This window comes from Carlito syrichta, unplaced genomic scaffold (genome assembly GCF_000164805.1).
Source record: "Carlito syrichta isolate Samal-C Ts95f unplaced genomic scaffold, Tarsius_syrichta-2.0.1 Scaffold305686, whole genome shotgun sequence".
NCBI classification, from domain to species: domain Eukaryota; kingdom Metazoa; phylum Chordata; class Mammalia; order Primates; family Tarsiidae; genus Carlito; species Carlito syrichta.
Window position 1 is genome coordinate 547792 of NW_007249782.1, and position 20501 is coordinate 568292.

At 36.1% G+C, this 20501-nt stretch overlaps 1 protein-coding gene and 1 pseudogene across 4 annotated transcripts in view; both read left to right on the forward strand.

Moving 5' to 3' along the window:
- Positions 1–20501, forward strand: part of HERC4 (HECT and RLD domain containing E3 ubiquitin protein ligase 4) — a 121028-nt gene that overhangs the window by 88059 nt on the left and 12468 nt on the right. For 2 of the 4 annotated variants that reach the window (XM_008062302.2, XM_008062305.1), the window contains 6 exons: positions 4490–4588; positions 6717–6884; positions 7104–7247; positions 15641–15807; positions 16744–16810; positions 19065–19147. In XM_008062302.2, the coding sequence (XP_008060493.1) occupies positions 4490–4588; positions 6717–6884; positions 7104–7247; positions 15641–15807; positions 16744–16810; positions 19065–19147 (728 nt within the window). Of the gene's footprint in view, positions 1–2380; positions 2405–4489; positions 4589–6716; positions 6885–7103; positions 7248–15640; positions 15808–16743; positions 16811–19064; positions 19148–20501 lie in introns of all 4 variants that reach the window. The other 2 variants (XM_008062301.2, XM_008062303.2) reach the window with 2 other exon arrangements.
- Positions 298–1463, forward strand: LOC110595997 (annotated as a pseudogene).

Genomic DNA, 20501 nt, shown 5'->3' on the forward strand with positions numbered 1-20501 from the left:
AGTTTTTTCTAATACTTTATAGCCTCCAATAATACCCTTCATGGCATAGGAGAACTTAGTCAACTACAAAGTTAGAGAGAACAATCCATACAAGACTGCCCTCACTTCTGATATAAACTGAAAGTTTGGAGAGGGTTCCCCACACTATCCTCAGTTTTGATAATTTGCTACAAGGCCTTCCAAAACGATTTTACTGATGACAGTATGAAAACGATTATACTGAAAATTACAGTTTGTTACAGGAAAGGGTGCAAATTAAAATCAGACAAGGGCCCTTTTGGCTTTCTGAGCAGCACCATGGCAGTTGGCAAGAACAGATGCTTTTAAAAAAGGCAAGAAAAAAGGAGCCAAGAAATGATTAATCTGTTTTCTTAAAAAAAAAAGTTTGGTGTGATGTGAAAGCACCTGCTTTGTTCAATATAAGAAATATTGGAAAAACACTAATCACCAGGACTCAAGTAAACAAAATTGTATCTGGTGGCCTCAAGGGTTGTATGTTTCCTTTTATTTTTATTTTAAAGACCAGTGTGATAGAAGAAGTCATGTGTTTGAAGTGAGCTTTGCTGATCTGCAGCATGATGACATTGCATTTAAAAAATTCAGGCAGATTCCTGAGGATGTTCAGGGCCAAAACTTCCTGACTAACTTTCATGGCATGGATCTTACCTGTGACAAAATATGTTCCATGGTCAAAAAATGGCAGACCATGATTGAAGTTCATGTTGATGTCAGGACTGCTGATGGTTATTTGCTTCGTCTGTTCTTTGTTGGTGTTACTAAAAAATGCAACAATTGGACATGGAAGACCTCTTATGCTCAGCACTAACAGGTTCACCAAATATGAAAGAAGATGATGGAAATCATGACCTGAGAGGTACAGACAAGTGGCTAGAAAGAAGTGGTCAGTAACTTGATTCTGGGCAGCATCAGAAAAGACTAGACTTGCTAGTCTATATGATGTCTTTGTTAGAAAAGTAAAAATACTGAAGAAGCTAGAGTTTGAAATGGGAAAACTCATGGAGCTTCCTGGTGAAGGTAGTAATTCTGGAAAAGCTACTGGGGATGAGACAGGTGCTAAAGTTGAACAAGCTGATGGATATGAATCATCAGTCCAAGAATCTGTCTAAATTCAGGCTTTTAATAGTGACAAATGAAAAGTCCTATTTGTAGGAGGGAAAAAAACAGCCAAGGGAATAAGCACATAAGGCAGACTCTGGTAAAGTTACTAAAGGCAGAGCTTCTTTTGTTCTTTCTCCATGGGGTCATGGATGAGATACTTTCCTACCATTGATGTGTGACAGTACTCACGAGTGTTGCCTGCCAAGGAAGCTCACGAGAACCCTGGTGCCCAGAGTTCTTATTGGGGCTCAGTCACAGGCTGTCATGTGGTGGACCTTTAGTTTTCAGCTCTTCTGGAAACAGAACTGATACCACATGGCCTAAGCCCCCATCATAAATACTTGCTATGCTCCTCAGTGGCTAAAGCCCCCAGGCAAACAGAGACACTACTGTTAGGCATGCTATTTCATAGGCCTATAGATCATCTATCTCCCAGTAACCAAGCACAGTGCCTTCTCCTTGGATAAAATTAATTCCTTACTACACAAGTCACCATTGACAAATTTAACAACATATTTCTGAAGATTCTAGTGCTTTACATGAGTCTATACTCGTAGCATATATGGAAACTTTCAGAATACATTTCTATTGAATAAAGTGGCTAGCTTTCATTATAATTTCCTCTATAACTTTCTTTACAAATGTATCTTTCTCAGTTCATTTCTTCCTTCTGTTTACCACCTGTGTGCACTGTTCTGTACTTTCTATTTTAAATTAATTCAGTGTTGAAGAATGCTTAATAAAAGATACCTTATGTTTTACGAGTTATTTTTGTCAAATAAAAACAATTTATGGCTTATTTTTTTCTCACTTTGTTTCCATATAGCATTTTAATCTACTAAACACACTCTCAGTTTGTCGAGATTAACGAAGTCTTAAAGTCTGAGGAATGTTTTCTCCATTTTCCAGGTAGAGAAACTGAGCCATAAAATTATTTCTTCAAGACCAAGTCAGGTTTAGGATTAGTTTCCCTATTCTGCCTAAATTCTGCAAATGGGGGTGCTTAGTTGCTCAAAACAAATTTCATTATGTTCAAGCCTCAATAATTTTATGATCACAAGGTACCTGAAACAAAGGTCATTTATAGATATAGATACATAAGATGCATGTGTAAAGGGTAAGTTTTGTTGTAGATGTATTTTCTATCTCATTCAGTATTCAGCTGTAGCAAAATATATGAAATGCTACTTTTGAATAGTTAAATTTGGACACTAACATTGCTCTTTCCTCATTATTGTTATATTCTGCACTGCTGTCTTAGGATGTCAACCATGGATTAACTGAGGTAAGTTTGGTGTAATAAAGCTCGTATTCAGAGTAAGATATACTCTGTTTTATCCTAAGTGATAAAAGAGGCAAAGTTTCCCTTTTTTGTGTGATTTTTTTAAAAATGTGTGTTCATACACATTTTACACATATCATTATTTTGAAAATTGAGTCTATAGATACTATCCTATGTAACATTTCAGAATAATTTTCTAAAGAAAATTAAAACTTGTTGTAGTTAACATACACTTATATGAGATCCTTTCAACAATACTTGCTCTAGAATACTTCCTGTCCTCCTTAAGTCTTACATGTAATGTGTCCTCAGAATAATTTTTAATAACTTTTATTTTAAAATTTAACAAATGCCTACCTAATAAGGCAGAAAACATTATATATTGGAGAAGTAAAATGAGCTTCATCTTTTTAAACTAATAATGGTCATAAAATTAAACTTTCAATATGATTATCTTTCTCACTTTATCTCAAGCACCACCCTTTTAACATTTGGGCATATTATAATACTTCTTTTATGTGTTATAGGTGTTAGATTTTGCTTTGCTTTGCTCTTTTTGGTATGCTTTTCCCAGTACTTGAACCCATATAGCATTTTGAGTTAGCTTTAAATTATAGGTCTGATGTTTGCTTTCTCATTCTCAAATAGAAGTAACACATAAAATTATGAAAATACAGCGTTCTGAAGCCAGATGGGACTTTAGAAATATCTAAATCTTTTTGTGTTTCAAAGACGTAAAATGATTTTTTGTGATAGTAGTTAGTTAGTGCCACAAATATAGCATAGTGGTAAAACTTGTCACACGAAAAGTATTGAAGAATGATAATTTACTGTAAGATATATATAACTCAACATATCATCTTACATATTGAGAAGAAAGAGTTGATAGTGATTGGGCAATATTAGATTAATTTGGTTTTGGGTAGTCATAGTTAAGAGAGACTTAGAAAAATTGAAATACATTCAAGAGAAGGCAGAGAGCTGGAAATGATATTATTTTCAGATGGCTAGAAAAACTGGGGATGTTTAGCATGGAAAACATACTATTTAGGGAGAGCATGATCAAATCCTGAAATATTTATATTATATATACTTCCCTGCAGGAGCACAGCAAAACTAAATGAGGAAGAAGTGGTTGTCTAACGGTATATTAATTCTTCATTGAAAGTCTTATAGCCAGTGAGACCTCATCTCTACAATAAATAAAAAAATCAGCCGGGTGTGGTAGCGCATGCCTGTAATTCCGGCTACTCGGAAGGCTGAGGCGGAAGGATCGCCGGAGCCCAGGAGGCGAGGCTGCGGTCAGTCTGGGCGACCGAGTGAGACTCCAACTCAAAAAAAAAAAAAAGAAAGTCTTATAGCAGAGGCTGTGTCAGGACAGACACAGAAACGTTGCATTGTTGGGTAGATGGTAGGAATAGATCCTTCTCTAGCCTCCAACTGCAAGCATGTGTGATTGGCAATTCATGACTCTTTGTATTTTAGTGTACTGTTAAAATACTTAGCAACCAATCACTACATTATCTGCTGTCATATACAATTGTTTATAAGGTGTTTAAAGTCTGATAATGGTAATAATAGATTAGTTTCAACTTTAAAGGTTAACAATAATAACACTAATAGTGCTTATTTTGTATGTAAGTGAATGAACAGATGAATGAATGTCATGATACTCAGTAAATACCTGTTAAATGAAGGAATAGGCAGATTACTTATCATTGGCCCCAGTTGCTAGAGTTGCCCTAACATGTAAGAACTAGCTACTGTATTTAACATAGGATCGATTTTAGAATAAATTTGCAACCCTGTTCACAGAACCTTGGAGTTGATATATGCTAAGAAAAAGATACTTGTGGTATATAATTTTATGGTCTCTTGGGTGTATAATTTCTTCTTAAAATTGGGAATTAGGTTTATTCTAATGCTTCATCTAATTATTAGTGACTATTTGCAGAAATAAGCAACATATTTTATTTAACCACACAAGTGAATAAATGTAGACTGTAGTCAACTTATCAATAAATGACAGCACCCACAATAAATATATTACAAATCAACTTGCATAATAAGTTAATTTTTTATTTCCAGTTGGCAGATATCCCTGTTACAATCTGCACATACCCATTTGTATTTGATGCCCAAGCAAAAACTACTCTGCTACAAACAGATGCAGTCTTACAGATGCAGGTAAAATATTGTATAATATTATCTGATTTGAGAGTGTTTGTAGTTTTTTTATGATTTTTTTTTTTTTAGAAAGCAAAGTTTGAAATTTATCTATAATCAAGGTACCCAAAGTACCCTGGATGGCTACAAAGATTGCTGCATTGAGGGCTGCTTATATAAAAGGACTGCAACAAAAATGGGATAATTTAACCTTTAATCATTTTATATTTTAAGAATTGGTTCAAGCTTCTTTCATTACAGAAATATACAACCTTTATAAATAGTTTTACTAGTTTTCTTGATAAGATATTGGTTTATTTCAAAAACATGTTTTATTATGTATTTCCTACTTATATCCTTGGAAAAAATGGGAGTCACTAGAGGTGAGATGCTGTTGAAGTAGGAAGTGTTTGATCTCTCATTAGGAGAAGGGTATGAAATTTCCTTGAAGAAAGTTTTAATAATATTTTCCTGGAGTTGGTCAACGTTATCTTTACTTCTCTGTCTTCTCCCCTTCATATCTTTCTGGCCCCTCCCCTCCATTTTATGTTGAACGTTCTTTAATTTCTAATGAGGTTTTTTAAAACTACTTCATATTATGACTTTAAAGGGTCACAGTAAGTTTGCTTTATCATATGAACCTGTAAATAACATTTTGAGCTTCATCCTCAGAGGTAAACTCTGAGAACACAGACTAAGAAGTGTGAAAGGATGAAAGAAGCCCTTGAACATTGAGTAATCTGAGAATACTGAAAAAGTTAAAAACCTCCAAATATTGATAACCAGTTTTCATTATGTTCAAATAAATGCATTTGGTATTCTAAATTCCTCCAAATATTTTAATAATAAACATTTGGGGGAATTTTAGAGATGTGCTTATTTCCATTTTCACCAACAGAATAAATTAATATTTTTGTAGAATTTTGTACTAACACATAGTGAACCAGGATTTTGGAGACCTTTGCTAAAGCATTAAGTAAATAATGTGGTGCTTTTATTTTTTTTATTTACTTTTATTTTTATTCATTTATTTTTGAGTTGGAGTCTCACTCTGTCGCCCAAGCTGGAGTGCAGTGGCACACTCACGGCCACCCCAGTGTCAACCTGCCGGGCTCTGGTGATCCTTCTGCCTTCCAAGCAGCCAGAATTACAGACGTGTGCTACCATGCCCTGCTAACTTTTGATTTGTTGTACAGATGAGGTCTCGCCAAGTTGCCTGGGCTGATCTCGAACCCTCGAGCTTAGGCAATCCACTTGCCTCGACCTCCCAAAGTGTTGGGACTACAGTTCGAGCCATCAGGCCTGGCCTTTATTTTTTTTGAGTTGGAGTCTCTCTCTGTCACCCAGGCTGGATTGCAGTGGCATGCTTATGGCTATTGCAGCCTCAACCTGCTGGGCTCAGGTATTCTTTCCGCTTCAGCCTTCTACATAGCTGGAACTACAGGCACACATCACCACACCCGGCTACTTTTTTTGATTTATTGTAGAGGAGGTCTCGCCAAGTTGCCCAGGCTGGTATTGAACCTGTGGACTCAGGCAATCCTCTCACCTTGGCCTCCCAAAGTGCTGGGATTATAGATGTGAACCACCACATCTTGGTGCTTATAATATGGAATATTCCATTTTAAAACAATAACACAGGGAAAACCATAAGAAAAGAACAAAAACTTGAAATGGTGAAAGCTAAATACTTGGTTTGTTAGTACATGTGTTGATCACTCTACTAGATGAGTTTCTATAATAGTTACTTAGCCAGATTGTTGCTCATTCTGTTTAAAAATTTGTTTCATGCTGTTTTCTTTTTCTTCTTACCCTCTATCCCTTACCTCTGGTTACTGTTTTTTTAGAAAAAAAAACAAGTGCTCTGATTTATCAGTACTACAGTTCTGTGCTTACTTAATTATTTAACTTAGTGATACTGTGAGTTATACATTATTATTTAAAAATTCAGAAGGGTGTTTTTTATGCTGTTTTTATTAAGTTTTTATGCTGTACTAATTACTACATTAGGTGCTATGTGAGTTCAGTAGGATAGGAATTATTATAGGAATTATAGAATGCCCATAACGAATAGATAGAGTCTAGCTTATTCAGCTACAGTAGCTCCCTTATAGCATTGCTGTTAAAATTTTAATCTTTTGTTTTCTAGATGGCTATTGACCAGGCCCACAGACAGAACGTCTCCTCTCTTTTTCTCCCAGTGATTGAATCTGTGAATCCCTGCTTAATTCTAGTGGTGCGTAGAGAAAATATTGTAGGAGATGCAATGGAAGTCCTTAGGAAAACAAAGAATATAGATTACAAAAAGCCACTCAAGGTAATTTGATGTTTTCTGTTGTTTAATTGAGACTTTTTATTCAGAAGCTATGTTTAATGTTTTCCTGTTTGCTTTTAGTGAATCTTTGAAACTTAATAAATACAATTATGCACTTAAACTTTTAATTATTGAGAATTTATTAATAATAAATAGACATATAGGGTTTCCATATCTTCATTTCTTTACAGTATATTCAGAGTTTGCATCTTGCTATTTTAGGTTATATTTGTTGGAGAAGATGCTGTTGATGCAGGAGGGGTTCGCAAAGAATTTTTCTTGCTCATCATGAGGGAATTGTTGGATCCTAAATATGGCATGTTTAGGTATTATGAAGATTCCAGGCTCATTTGGTTTTCTGATAAGGTAAAATGTCCAACTATCTAAATTACCTCTGTGTATGCACCTATCTTTGTATACCTATATATATCAAGTCAACTTAGTAAATAAGGAGTTATTATTGGATTCCTAGCATATTTTGTTCAGAGATCTGCTTTATTTCTCTTTGTAAAATTAAAAACTTTGGACTTGAAGTCTCCAAAACACATTAATGTTTGATTACCACACATTTCAGTTTAACAAAATAAATTAAGGGATGCCCTTCCTGAAAATGATGTTGACTATTCCTTCTGCTGATTTCATTTGGGGGATTGAATAATAACCACCAGATTAACTTTTTTTCTGGAAAAAATTATCATTAGAGATCATTGATTTCTCAACCTTATGCTTTTGGGCAGGATCAGCAAACTATAGTGTATGAGCCAAAGTCGTCTTATCACATATTTTTGTAGATAAAGTCATACCCACTCATTTACCTATTGTTCATGGCTGCTTTTGAACTGTAACAGCAGGGACAGAGTTGAGTAGTTATAACAGAGACTGTACGGCCAAGAAAGTCTAAAATATTTACAATCTAGCTCTTTACAGAAAAAGTTTGCTGACTTCCTGATTTGGAGATTATATGTGAAATAGATGATTCAGTTTGAGAAGCTCTGAATTGAAAGAATTTGAATAGACTATCTATTGGTTATAAAAACCTTGATGTATTTAATCATTCTACCTGGAAGTTGGCTGTTTTATATGATATGAGCAGTCATTCATGTTCAGTGCCTAAACTCAATTCATTAGGGGTTGCAAAATGATGCTACTCCAATTCTAATGTTTCTTTTTTATTAGCTTGGATTTTTTTTCCCCCTTTTTTTGTAGAAGTCTCCCTCTGTCACCCAGACTGGAGTGCAGTGGCATGCTCACAACTTACCTCATCCTCTATCTCCAGGGCTCAGGCAATCCTTCCACTTCAGTCTCTGGAATAACTGGGACTACAGGCACATGCAACCACACTCCACTAATTTTTTGATATTTTGTGGAAACAAGGTCTTGCTATGTTTACTAGGCTGGTATTGAACTCCTGGGCTCAAGCAATTCTCTTGCCTCAGCACCCCAAGGTGCTAGGATTACAGTTGTGAGCCAAGATGGCTGTCCTTAACTTGGATACTCCTGTATAGAAAAACATCCTCATACTATTTGATTCCTTAGTGGAACAGTGGGAAAGGATTCTATTTAGTTGCCAACTTTTCACAAGAAAAATTAGTTCATTAGCATCTTCTAGTGGTAACAATTTGTTTTTTGATTTTGTTTTCAAGTATCATTATGTGTTCATGAATTTAAACATTATTCAGTGGTTTTTTTGGCAGTTATTATCTTTGATGCTCGTATTGTCCCATCTTTGTCCAGGGAGAGCTTGTCAGGTTGGTACCTGAGTCCTTTTGAAACAACCTTAGAACTCTTTGATAACTCTTTGCTACATGGTATACTACAAAATGTACCAGACTTAGGCTGGGTGCAGTAGCTCACGCCTATAATTTCAGCACTTTGGGTGGCTGAGGCAGGAAGATTGGTTGAGACCAGGAGTTCAAGACTAGGCTGAGCAACATGAGATTCCCATCTTTTTTTTTTTTTTTAATACTTTTTAGAAAATTTCAGACATATATATTTACTGCCTAAAATACCAACATTACTACCAATATTATGATTACTGAAATTTTTAAAAATTGTTTTGCAGTTCTTTTTGTCCTTAGGGTATACCCTGATAGAAATAGATAACCAAATTATAATGTTTTGATATCACTTGAAATTGTTATACTCTGATATTCAGTTGGTTATACCAACAACTGAATACACATTTAAGTTTACTTGTTTTTTATTTTTAGTAATTATTGTTACTTGTCTAAATTTAATTTAGATTTATAATAATATAAAATACTTATATAGTTCCAAAGTTAAATCTACAAAATATGATATATTAAAAAAAGTCTAGTTCCACCTTGTTTTCTCTCTCCTCCTATAAGTGATTTTTTAAAAATAAATTTTATGGGCTGTCTTTAAAAAAAAAAGATATAAGTAGATAGCACTGTATTACATACAAAAGTAAATCCTCTGTTTTGACTATGGTTGTGTAAGCTATTATAATTGGAGAAAACTGAGTCAAGAGTACATGGGAATTCTTACACTATTTGTATAATTTGTGAGGCTTTAAATGTATTTTTATTTATTTATTTATTTATTTGAGTCTAAGTCTCACTCTGTTGCCCAGGCTGGTGTGCAGTGGCTCACTCACGGCCTCCCAGCGTTGACCTGCTGGACTCTGGCGATCCTTCTGTCTCAGCCTTCCAAATAGCCAGAACTATAGGTGCATGCTACCGTGCCCAGCTAATTTTTTTTGATATAAAGAAGAGATGAGGTCTCACCAAATTGCCTGGGCTAGTCTTGAACCCCTGGGCTCAGGCAGTCCTCTTCTTGGCCTCCCAAAGTGCTGGGATTACAGGCTTGAGCTACCACGCCTGGCCTAAAACTATTTTTAGATAAGAATTTTTTTTTTTTTTGAGTTGGTATCTCACTCCGTCGCCTAGGCTGGAATGCAGTGGCATTCTCATGGCCACCCCAGCATTGACCTGCCAGGCTCCGGCGATCCTTCTGCCTCAGCTTTCCAAGTAGCTGGAACTACAGGCACTTGCTAGCACGCCTGGCTAATTTTTTATTTTTGTTTTTTATTGTAGAGACGCAGTCTTGCCAAGTTGCCTGGGCTGGTCTTGAACCCACGGGCGCAGGCAGTTCACTCACCTCGGCCTTCCAAAGTGCTGGGATTACAGGCTGACCCATCTAGCCTCTCCAGAATTTTTTTAAAACTGTAGTATACTATACATATTTTTTCCTTCATCAAGAAAGGGTATTTTATTTTAGGTGAGAAACTGGAGCATGTTTGCATATTGTGATTAATTACTGAGAAAGTGAAAAATCAATAACGAAGGAGAGGGAACAGTTTCAGAAGTGGGGTCCTTAAGTTGTGTAGAAAGAATGAGGTTTAGTGCACTAGTGGATAATTTACTGTGGACACAGATATATAATATCAAGAGAGAAAGCCAAGTAGATATGTAAATACAAATCACTTGACAGATTTGATGGTAGGAGGTTGTGAAAGTTCTTTTAAAATTATTTCTATTTTATATGAAATAAGATGCGAGGTCATTTGCAGAGTGTTAGAATGGGGGAAGGGTATGGGAGTTCTGAGGAGAAAGAGGTTATGAAGTTGTCACTTTTGAGAAATGGGAAAATACGTTGACCAGGAAAGCAATGAAGACCCACTTGAAACTTATGTTCATGAATTTAAAATGAGACTGATTTGCATTGTTGTGTTTTTTCTCTTTAGTCACATTTAGCTACTTGGGTAGAAGTAAGGACAGGGCCAGCAGTTGATTTTAACCAGGTTATGGTTTTAGCAAATGAGGATAACACAGTAAGGAGTAAAGAGCAAGGGAGTGATTATTTTGATGAATTATGGAATTTAAGCTTTGTGAGAGTTTGGTTTTGACATTATAGAAATAAATAAGTGGTCAGAGGATTGTTGTTGGTTGGAGATGGTTTGGAGATAATAGAAATAAATTAGTAGTCAGTGGATTGTAGTTGATGGTGGAATTGAATTGTAATGTCGGTTAGGATTAGGGGAACTGAGATACTAAGTCAGGGCTGATGGTCAAATAGGAAGTGCTTGCTATTGAGATTTGAATGTGAGATATAACCATGGGAATGAATGTTTGAGGTGTGGTAGAGGACAAGATTGTTAGAAGTAAACAGGTCCAGGAACTGAGAGGCTAGTGTTGGATGCATTTTTTGCCTGGATGTTGAAGTCATCAAAAACAATGTCAGTAGTAGTTGTAGAGAAAGAAAGTGTAAGATAGTGCCAATGACAGAATTGTGGAAGGTCTTTAGACAGCTAGACAAGGATCAATAGCAGAGAATAGTCAGTTGACCTGTGTTTCAGAGAAGGTGAGATTTTAGGATGGCAAGGAGAAGGAAATCTAGAAGCACTGAGAAAGAGCAAGGAGGCCTACTTTATCTCTAGGTTCAATCATATGAGGGGTTGGAAGAGTAAAAAGACACCATTTGTGAGTGCTTCAGGGGAAGTGATGTCCTCAGGAGACAGCCTTGTTCACTTGGAACAAAATGATGAAAGACAGTTTGGAGAAATTTAGGATAGATTGTGAGTTCCAGAGCAAACAGGGAAAGTATTTGGTGGAACAAGGACAGTCAAGAAACTGTGTCAGATTTTAGGACATCTACAGTGCCATGTGGATGTGTGATTAGGTCTAACCTGTGAGTTTTGAGGCTTTTTATGTTGATAAGTAAACAGGTACATAAGACATGATAGAATAGTCCTAATGACCTCTGAGGTAGGTGGACAATCTGCTCAAATCCTAGCCTTTTTCCTGGCACTAGTTTGTTAAGGAAGTTTGTAGTGGTGTTGGAGGTAGAATTTGAGAGAACATACGAGGTGGCGGCCTGTCCTACTGGAAACACAAGAGTTCTGTTGGCCCCTTAATTCTGTAAAGACGTAATGTTTGGAGACCAAGTGGGGGCGGAGGGAGCAGTTGTAACAAGCTTTGTCTTTAATCTCTGTAGAACCTTTTCAGTTATATCCCAGCTTGCCAGTGAGAGCCCCTTAGAGTGTCTCCCTATTTATCCCCATTATTCTTCAACTATCTCCTTACATTTGGTAAAATAAATATTCCAGGTTCATCTTGTGTTTTCTCTACCCCAGCATTTACTGTTGTTCATAAAGCCCTGTCTTCTTTAAGTAGAAAATGATACTAGAAATCAAGTTCTGACCAGGCTTGGTGGTTCAGCCTGTAATTCCAGCACTTTGGGAGGCCGAGGTGAATGGATTGCCTGAGCCCGCGGGTTCGAGACCAGCCCGGGCAACTTGGCGAGACCTCGTCTCTACAATAAAATAGAAAATAGCTGGGCATGGTAGCACACGTCTGTAGTTCCAGCTGCTCAGAAGGCTGAGGCAGAAGGACTACTGGAGCCCAGAAGGTCAGCGCTGGGGTGGCCATGAGCATGCATGCCACTGCACTCCAGCCTGGGCGGAAAAAGAAAGAAAAGAAATCATGTTCTGGATGCTAAGTGTACTACTCCTGGCTTTCAGGAGAGTCACTGCTTCTTCTAAGTTCTCTCAACAGACAGAACTAAGAACTATATATGGATATACACATGCACACTTAGACATATAGACATATATACATAGACACATAGGCATAGACATAGATGTATGACCATGAGATCAGACTGATACCTGTAATTCTATCCAGACACCAAAGAATTTACTCTGGCCTTCTCCCTTTCCATAATGTGTATATAACTTTTATCACTAATGAGAAACCTTACTGCCATCATCTTCAGGGTATTTACTCAGTCTCCCCTATATGTAACAATCTTTGGGCTGTACTTGTCAACCAAAAGTACTTGTACTTGCTCTTATATAGCTTTGTTCCTACCTCTTTATTTTGTTATTGTCATAACTTATACTTTTATACATTGTGTGCCCATTAAAAGATTTATATTATTTTATGCATTTTTCTTTTAACTACATAGGGGAAAAAGAAGAATAACAAATCAAAATACATTTTTACCACAACTCTATTTCTTTATATGGCTTTGTGAAGCACTTTTCTTACAGCATTTCTTATAGGGAAATTTCAGTAGCAACCAGTTCCCTCAGTTGTTTATCTGAGAATGACTTAATTTCTCCTTATTTTTGAAGGATAATTTTCTTGAATATAGAAGTTCTTGATTAATAGTTTTTCTTTCAGTTCTTTAAATATGTAATTTCTAATGAGAAATCAGCTGTTAATCTCATTGAGGAGCACTAGTGTGTCCCTCAGTGGGTAGTGAAAAGTTGCTTTTCTCTTTGTAATTGGCTTTTGGCACCTTGATTACACTGTGTCTTAAAAGGGTCAGCTGAGGCGAGGTGGGCTGGTGCTGTGGGAATAATGCAAGATTGCAACCAAGTGAGAAAGTAGAAAGAAGTAGAATTTATTATTCACCTTTCACAGATTGGAAAGGGGGCTGACACTCAGAGGCAAGTGTGGCATCCAGTGGCCAAGAATTAGGGGTGGTGTGTGTGTGTCTGTGTCTGTGTGTGTGTGTCTGTGTGTGTGTGTATTTTTTTTTTTTTTTTTGAGTTGGAGTCACTGTCACCCAGGCTGGAGGTCTGTGGCACACTCACGGCCACCCCAGTGTCAACCTGCTGGGCTCCGGCAATCCTTCTGCCTCAGCTTTCCAAGTAGTCAGAACTATAGGTGCACACCTGGTTAATTTTTTTTTTTAATTTATTGTAGAGATGAGGTCTCACCAAGTTGCCCTGGCTGGTCTCTAACCTGCAGGCTCAGGCTGTCCACTTACCTTGGCCTCCCAAAGTGCTGGGATTACAGATTGAGCCACCTATCCTGGCTGGGTTAAGTGTATTTAAGAGCCTTTGGGGAACGGGGTTTGGGCCCAGAGGAGTGTCAGGGCTACAGATCTTTGATGTTGATTGTAGTCACATGAGACTTAGATCTTGAGGTCACCAGACATTAGCTTCTCATGCCCTCAGGTGCTGGGCTAGATGGAAAGAGACAAGGGGAAGGGGTTTTCCTACAAGAGACTTTGTCAGACATTTGCAGTCCACAAACTCCTTGACCAAAAGGCGGTCCACTATCGTTTCTGTGGCTCTGTCCTTGTCTTGCATCTGATGGAGATTTGCCAAGGGAGTGGAGTAGGCTGCTGTTACTCCATGCAGTAGAATGTCTGAACATTTCCTAAAATCTGCCTGTTGGAAATATATCCATTTATGTCTTTTCTTTTTCATATTTTTGTTTTCTAAATTTTTTATGTGTACTTTTTAAATCAGAAAAAAAATGTTGTAGTAATCATTCTACCCATTAATGTTAAATGACATGGCTATGCTTATAATTATGGGGAAGAAAATTGTGAAGTGCTAGATTCAAAATGTGTCACTCAAAGCACAAATGGCTATGCTGAGACAAAATGGGAACTAAGTTTATTCTAAGTTTCTCAGGGTCCCTCTCATGTCTCAGTATGGATTTCTTTGGTTCAGCCTGCTAGGAGTTTGTTAAACTTTTTGGATATGTAGATTTATGACTTTTATCAAATTTGGCAAATTTTTGACTATTTCTTCAAAATAAAGTTTAAAATTTCTTCAAAATGTACTTTAATGTACTTTTCAGCTCCAGAATTATTTGATTTATTTTCATAATCTCTGTCTCTTTTTTGATCTTCTGTATTTGGTGAGACATTGCTATTCTGGTTTTCTTTGGTTCTTTAGTCCATGGTTTCCTTTGGCTTTTTGAGCATTTGTAAGATGGTTGATTTAAAATGCTTGTCTAGTAAAATGTCTTGAGTTTTCTAAAGGTATTTTATGGATTATTTTCTCTTTTTCTTGTGAATGAACCATAGCTTCTTGTTTCTTTTCATGCCTTACAAATTCTTACTGAATACTAGACCTTGAATATTATAATGTGTTTACTGTGGAAATCAGATTCTCCTCTCTCCCCATGCTTTGTTGTTGTTGCTTGCTGTGGGTTCCTGTTATTTGTTTAGTGACTTTTTTAAGCCATTGTGTGTTCAGTGACTTTTCTGAATCTTTTCTGTAAAGTCTATATGTGATTTGACAGAGATTTCAACAGTGATTTCCTTAAACACCAAGAGACAAAAGAAAAGAAAAAAAAACTTTCGCATGCATTCCTTCAGTGCTTACCCAATTTGTATATATGTTTCGCTTAGCCTACATTTCCTGCTTGCACAGTGTCTAAAGATCAGCCAAAGTTGAGAGCTTAGGGTCTTCTCAGATCTGGTCTGAGCATTTGCCTAGCTTTGGACATGTACCTGACCTACTAAGTTCCCCACTGTATACAAGAGCATTTCAAAGCCCTACTTCCACCAAATGTCTCCTTCTCCAGCCTCTTCTTCCCAGTCTGTCTGTTGCTAGCTCCGACTGTTATTCCTGGGTGATTGGTTTATAGGTACTTATTTCTTTTCTTTTTCATATTTTTTCTTTGTTTTCCAAATTTTTTATGTGTGCTTTTTAAATCAGAAAAAAATGTTGTAGTAATCATTCTACCTGTTACTGTTGAATGACATGGCTATGCTTATATTTATGGGGAAAATAAATTGTGACATCATATGTATACTATGATCTCAGCTAGATATTAATTTTTTAAGTCTGAGAAATACATTGGATTGAAATTTGCAAAAATATAAACAGTGATGTTATTCCAGGGAGAAAATAAGAAGATGTATTTTTCTTCTTATTATTCATTATTTTTTTTCTGTGTTCTCAAAATTTTATACTATATGTCTTTGTAATCAGAACAAATTTAAAGTTTTAACTTATAGGACATGTCTTTTCTTCCTTATATTTTTAGACATTTGAAGACAGTGATTTGTTCCATTTAATTGGTGTTATTTGTGGATTAGCAATTTATAATTTTACTATTGTGGACCTCCATTTTCCTTTGGCTTTATATAAGAAACTGCTGAAAAAAAAGCCATCCTTGGATGATTTGAAAGAACTAATGCCTGATGTTGGGAGGTTAGTTGTAAAAAGTGTCAAAGGGTAGGGCTTGGGAAATAAAAATGGGTACTGTGCAGAAAGCTTTCCATCTAGGAACAATTGTATTTTGTTGTTTCTATTAAATTTCTAAAATAAATGCCTTCTAGCCAGGCGCGGTGGCTCACGCCTGTAATCCCAGCACTTTGGGAGGTGGAGGCGAGAGGGTTGCCTGAGCCCAGGGATTTGAGACCAGCCTGGGCAACATGGCGAGACCTCATCTCTACAATAAATAAAAAAATTAGCCGGGTGTGGTGGCGCATGCCTGTGGTTCCAGCTACTTGGAAGGCTGAGGTGGAAGGATCATCTGACCCAGCAGGTCGAGGCTATGGTAACTGTGAGCGTGCCACTGCACTCCAACCTGGGCAACAGAGTGAAACTCCAACTCAAAAAGAAACAAAAACAAAAAAACAACCACCTTCTAATACAGGAAAATCCATCATGAGTTACAAACCAAAATTTTCTATTAAAAACTAACATTTGAGTTGTAAGTTAAAATTTTAGTGGTTTAATATTACTCTGGAAATATCTTGTAATAAATTTAGGAAAGTAATGTTTACCATGAATGGTCAAGTGATTTATTTGGACTTCTTGTCCTCTTTATTCCTATTTTGAATATGCAAAATTTATTTTTATTATCACATAAACTGGAATAAAAATGTATATAAATAAGGACAAATAAAATAGGTGGATATGTGGCCTTTATATTTAGAGAAAGAGATAGAAATTTGTTTCATTTTTCTTCAGGATTGTTATAAGTTTGTTCTTGTACATCTACTATTCTGGAGCAAATAAAAAAGCAGGCATTGGTGAAAGGATTTTATCAAGAGGGAATGAGAAATATATACTTATTTATAAGCCATAGTTAAAATACCCAATAATGTTTTACCTCATAGAACCATACATGTTGTTTTGCAGAAGCATGCAACAACTACTGGATTATCCAGAAGATGATATAGAGGAAACCTTTTGTCTTAATTTTACGGTAAGATGAAAAGACATAGGTTAGCCTCCTTATTCATCAGCCCTTTTTATTTGACAGCTGTGTCTTATGATTTTTTTCTTATTTTAATAGATGGAATTCTTAAAGAACCCTTTGGCTAACATTTATTGAGCATTTACTGTTTGCTAACTAGTCATACATAATACATGCATTATTTCATTTAATTCTCAACAGTTTTATGGGGTTAGTATTGTCCCTATTTTGCAGATGAAGAAAACTGAAAATAATCATTATCTTCAGAGTCAGTATTCATACCCATCTCTGTGACTTCAGAGCTTATGTGCTTTATCATTATGCTAAAGATATTTACAAATACAAGACGTCCTCTAATGTTCATCCTTGCCCATCTTGCCTTGCCCACTGTTCAATGACATACCATAATACAAATGCAAATTCATTGCAATATTATTTGGAAAACAAAATTGCAAATATTGTAAAAGACATATAGTTTTGTTGAGTTGGTGTACAACAAATCCAATCACATGTAGAGCTATTGACTGATGAGGATCTGGCAAAAGTAGACTAGTTGACAGTTAAAGAAGAGAAAAGCAGCAAGGTTGTGATAAGGCACTCCAGAAGGGAACAGTTTGAATATTACAAATTAGACTCAGGGAAATCAAGAAACCTACAGTTACTTTAAAAAATTTTTATTTGTATATTTGTCCCCCAACTCCAGACATGTCTCCTCATGGTTTTCTTGTCAAATATGACAAAGGATTTGCCAGAAATGTTGTGTCTCCATTAAAGAGTTTATTCATTTTTTTGTCACTTTAAAAATTGGCACATAGTGCCATTATAAGGAAATTTGGTAGATTTTAAGATGAAATACATTTATTTTAATAATCTTTTTTCAAGAAAGAATCATCCTTGGGTTTTTTACTGTTTTCTATAAAATTTTGGTTCTCCTCTTCAGCTGATTCACTCATATTCATACTAATTTTCTTGATTTTTTATTGTTCATCTCAATTGACTAAAATATTGAGTTCCAAGCTGTTTAATTTCTAATTTATCACTCATCAAGTTTGTGAGCTGTTACTATATTCAAAAAATTATGATAATTCAAACATTCCATCCCACTGCCATTTCTTTCTCAAAGATTTTTAGTGACTCTTTATTGCTTGTAGAATAATAGCTTTAGAATGGGCATCAAAGGCATTTACAATCTGGCTTTCTTTCATTGTATCCCTTCGTTCGTACCAAGTTTTGTCATACCACAGTATTTGTTCCTCTGTTTCAGAGCCACTTGCCATACATACATTTTCAGAACTGGTACTTATTCTCATGTTTATCCTTTTGTTCAGTCAATGTGCTCTGGCTGAAATCTCACACCCCTCCCAGTCTTTCAGAATCCTACCTTCAGAATCCTACCTACTCTTCTAGGTGCTTTCCAAATGGCATTTCTTCCTCAATGTCATAAACTTCCTGTAGTTAGAATTAAGTTTTCTTCCCTCTATGGTCTGGTAACATTTTGTTCACATATCTGTTATAAATGTATTATTTTATTTCAACAAATTATTTATAGACCTCATTTCTCCTCTTTTATTAGATAGTAAACTTCAGTGACAGGGATAGATTCATTTCTTATCATCTCACTCCCATCACAGTGTTTTATAGATAGCAAATTTTTATAAAAGTATAATGTTCTAAAAAGAAGGATTGGAAAAAGAAAAGACACTGAAAGTGGGAATGGTAATATTTGTAGAAAAATTACCAGACCAGTAAGAGAAACTAAAGGTTTCAAAATAACTATCTTTATAAACCAAATAAATGCAAAACTAGAAGAACCACCTGTGCTCAAGTTTACTACAAGGCAGGTCAAATAATACAGGAGTAGCAGTTGTCATATAGGAAGAATGCATAGTTGCTCTAAGCTGAGTGCATTTTAAAACCTGGATTTTATCATTTGTCTAAGAAAAACTTCCTTTCTGATACTTTACTTCTGTAGTAACCATTCTAAAGTTTTATGTACAATAAATGCTCGGTTTCCTATTTATTAACTAACCAACACTAGGTAATTTATAATTGGGTAGTCTTATAGGATTTTAGACTACTAGAGAAGATGAAAATTCCTAGTTGTGGCTTTAAGCAGAATTCACAAATAAGCTCATAGTAGAATTTTATCTCAAAATTATTAGTTTTTATATTAAATGAAAGAAAGGTAGAATATAATCATAGATTATTAAAAACTCTAATAAATTTTGAGTCTGACATTGACTTTTCTTAAAAATTTAAATAGATCACAGTTGAAAACTTTGGTGCAACAGAAGTGAAAGAACTGGTTCTAAATGGTGCAGACACAGCTGTTAACAAACAAAATCGGTAAGTGAATTATAGCAGCAACAGTGGGAAAAGTAAGGTTCAGTAGGTGTTTTCTTCTGTATTTAGAAAACATGTCACAACCCTAAATTTTTACTCAGATAAAACTTAGATTTTGAATGGTTAGTGAAAAAGTGATCTGCTTTTTGCTCCTGAAATGCCTTTAAGATACTAAACATAAGAACAAAGAGAAGAGAAAGCAGACAGCAGTAAACACATTTTTGAAAGCCAGAAAGCAGTGGTACTAACATTAACAAGTCAGAGAAAGCTGCATCATAAGATGAACTGGAGGAGCCAGGAAGCCGGTTCACATTGCAGAAAAAAGGTTTAGATGCTGAGAATAAAGCGTGCCTCTAGAAAGTACATGGGGTTGGCGGGGCGCAGTGACTCATGCCTGTAATCCCAGCACTTTAGGAGGTGGAGAGGAGAGGATTGCCTGAACCCAGGGTTCAAGACCAGCCTGGGCAACTTGGCAAGACCTCATCTCTACAATAAATCAAGAAATTAGCCAGGCTTGGTGGCACGTGTCCATAGTTCCAGCTACTACAGCCTTGGTGACAGAGTGAGACTCCTACTCCAAAAAAAAAAGAAAGTACATGGGCTTTGGAAAAATGCTAGAAACAGAGAAAATTGTCTTTAAAAAAACCATCAGAAACCAATTTCCTTAGCACACCAGTAACCTGACAACTACCCCTCTCCAACCTGGGCAGGAAACTGGAAATTCACCTTCTAGAGATATTGAACTAATGGGAATGTGGATTGAGGACACCTAGGCACAGCCACGGGAAAGGAGCTGAACTGACTTTAGGGAGACAAGTGATGAAAGTCTATAGCTCCCTTCCCCTTGACACTAATATAGCGGAGGATCCTTTTCTGGGGAAGCTGCCTAACTTTTCAATGTAAAGAGATATCTAAAGGTCAGTAGACATTTAAGGAAAGACCAAAACACCCAAAAGGAATGGCAAGAAAATATGAACCATGCCGGTTGAAGGGCAAAACTTCAAAAGTAACTGAAATCAGTATCCTCAAAATGATGAGTGGCTTCCAGATGGACACTGATAAGTTGGGGGAAAAAGCATTTGAAAGAAATTAAATTTGTCAAAGAAAATGGTTCAAAAAAACTTCCCAGAACTGAATAATATCTTTCAAGATTGGAAACCTGGAAAGTAGAAAAAAAGACACATATCAAGACCAGATACATAACATTTAAAAATCTTCAAAGACAAAGGGACCCTAAAACCATCTGGAAAAAAAGCAGGTCTAGGAATCAGGATCATATCAGACTTGTAAATAACAACACTGGAAGCTAGAAGCTTCTGGGAGAATTTTTAACTTAGAATTCTGTATTCAAACTATC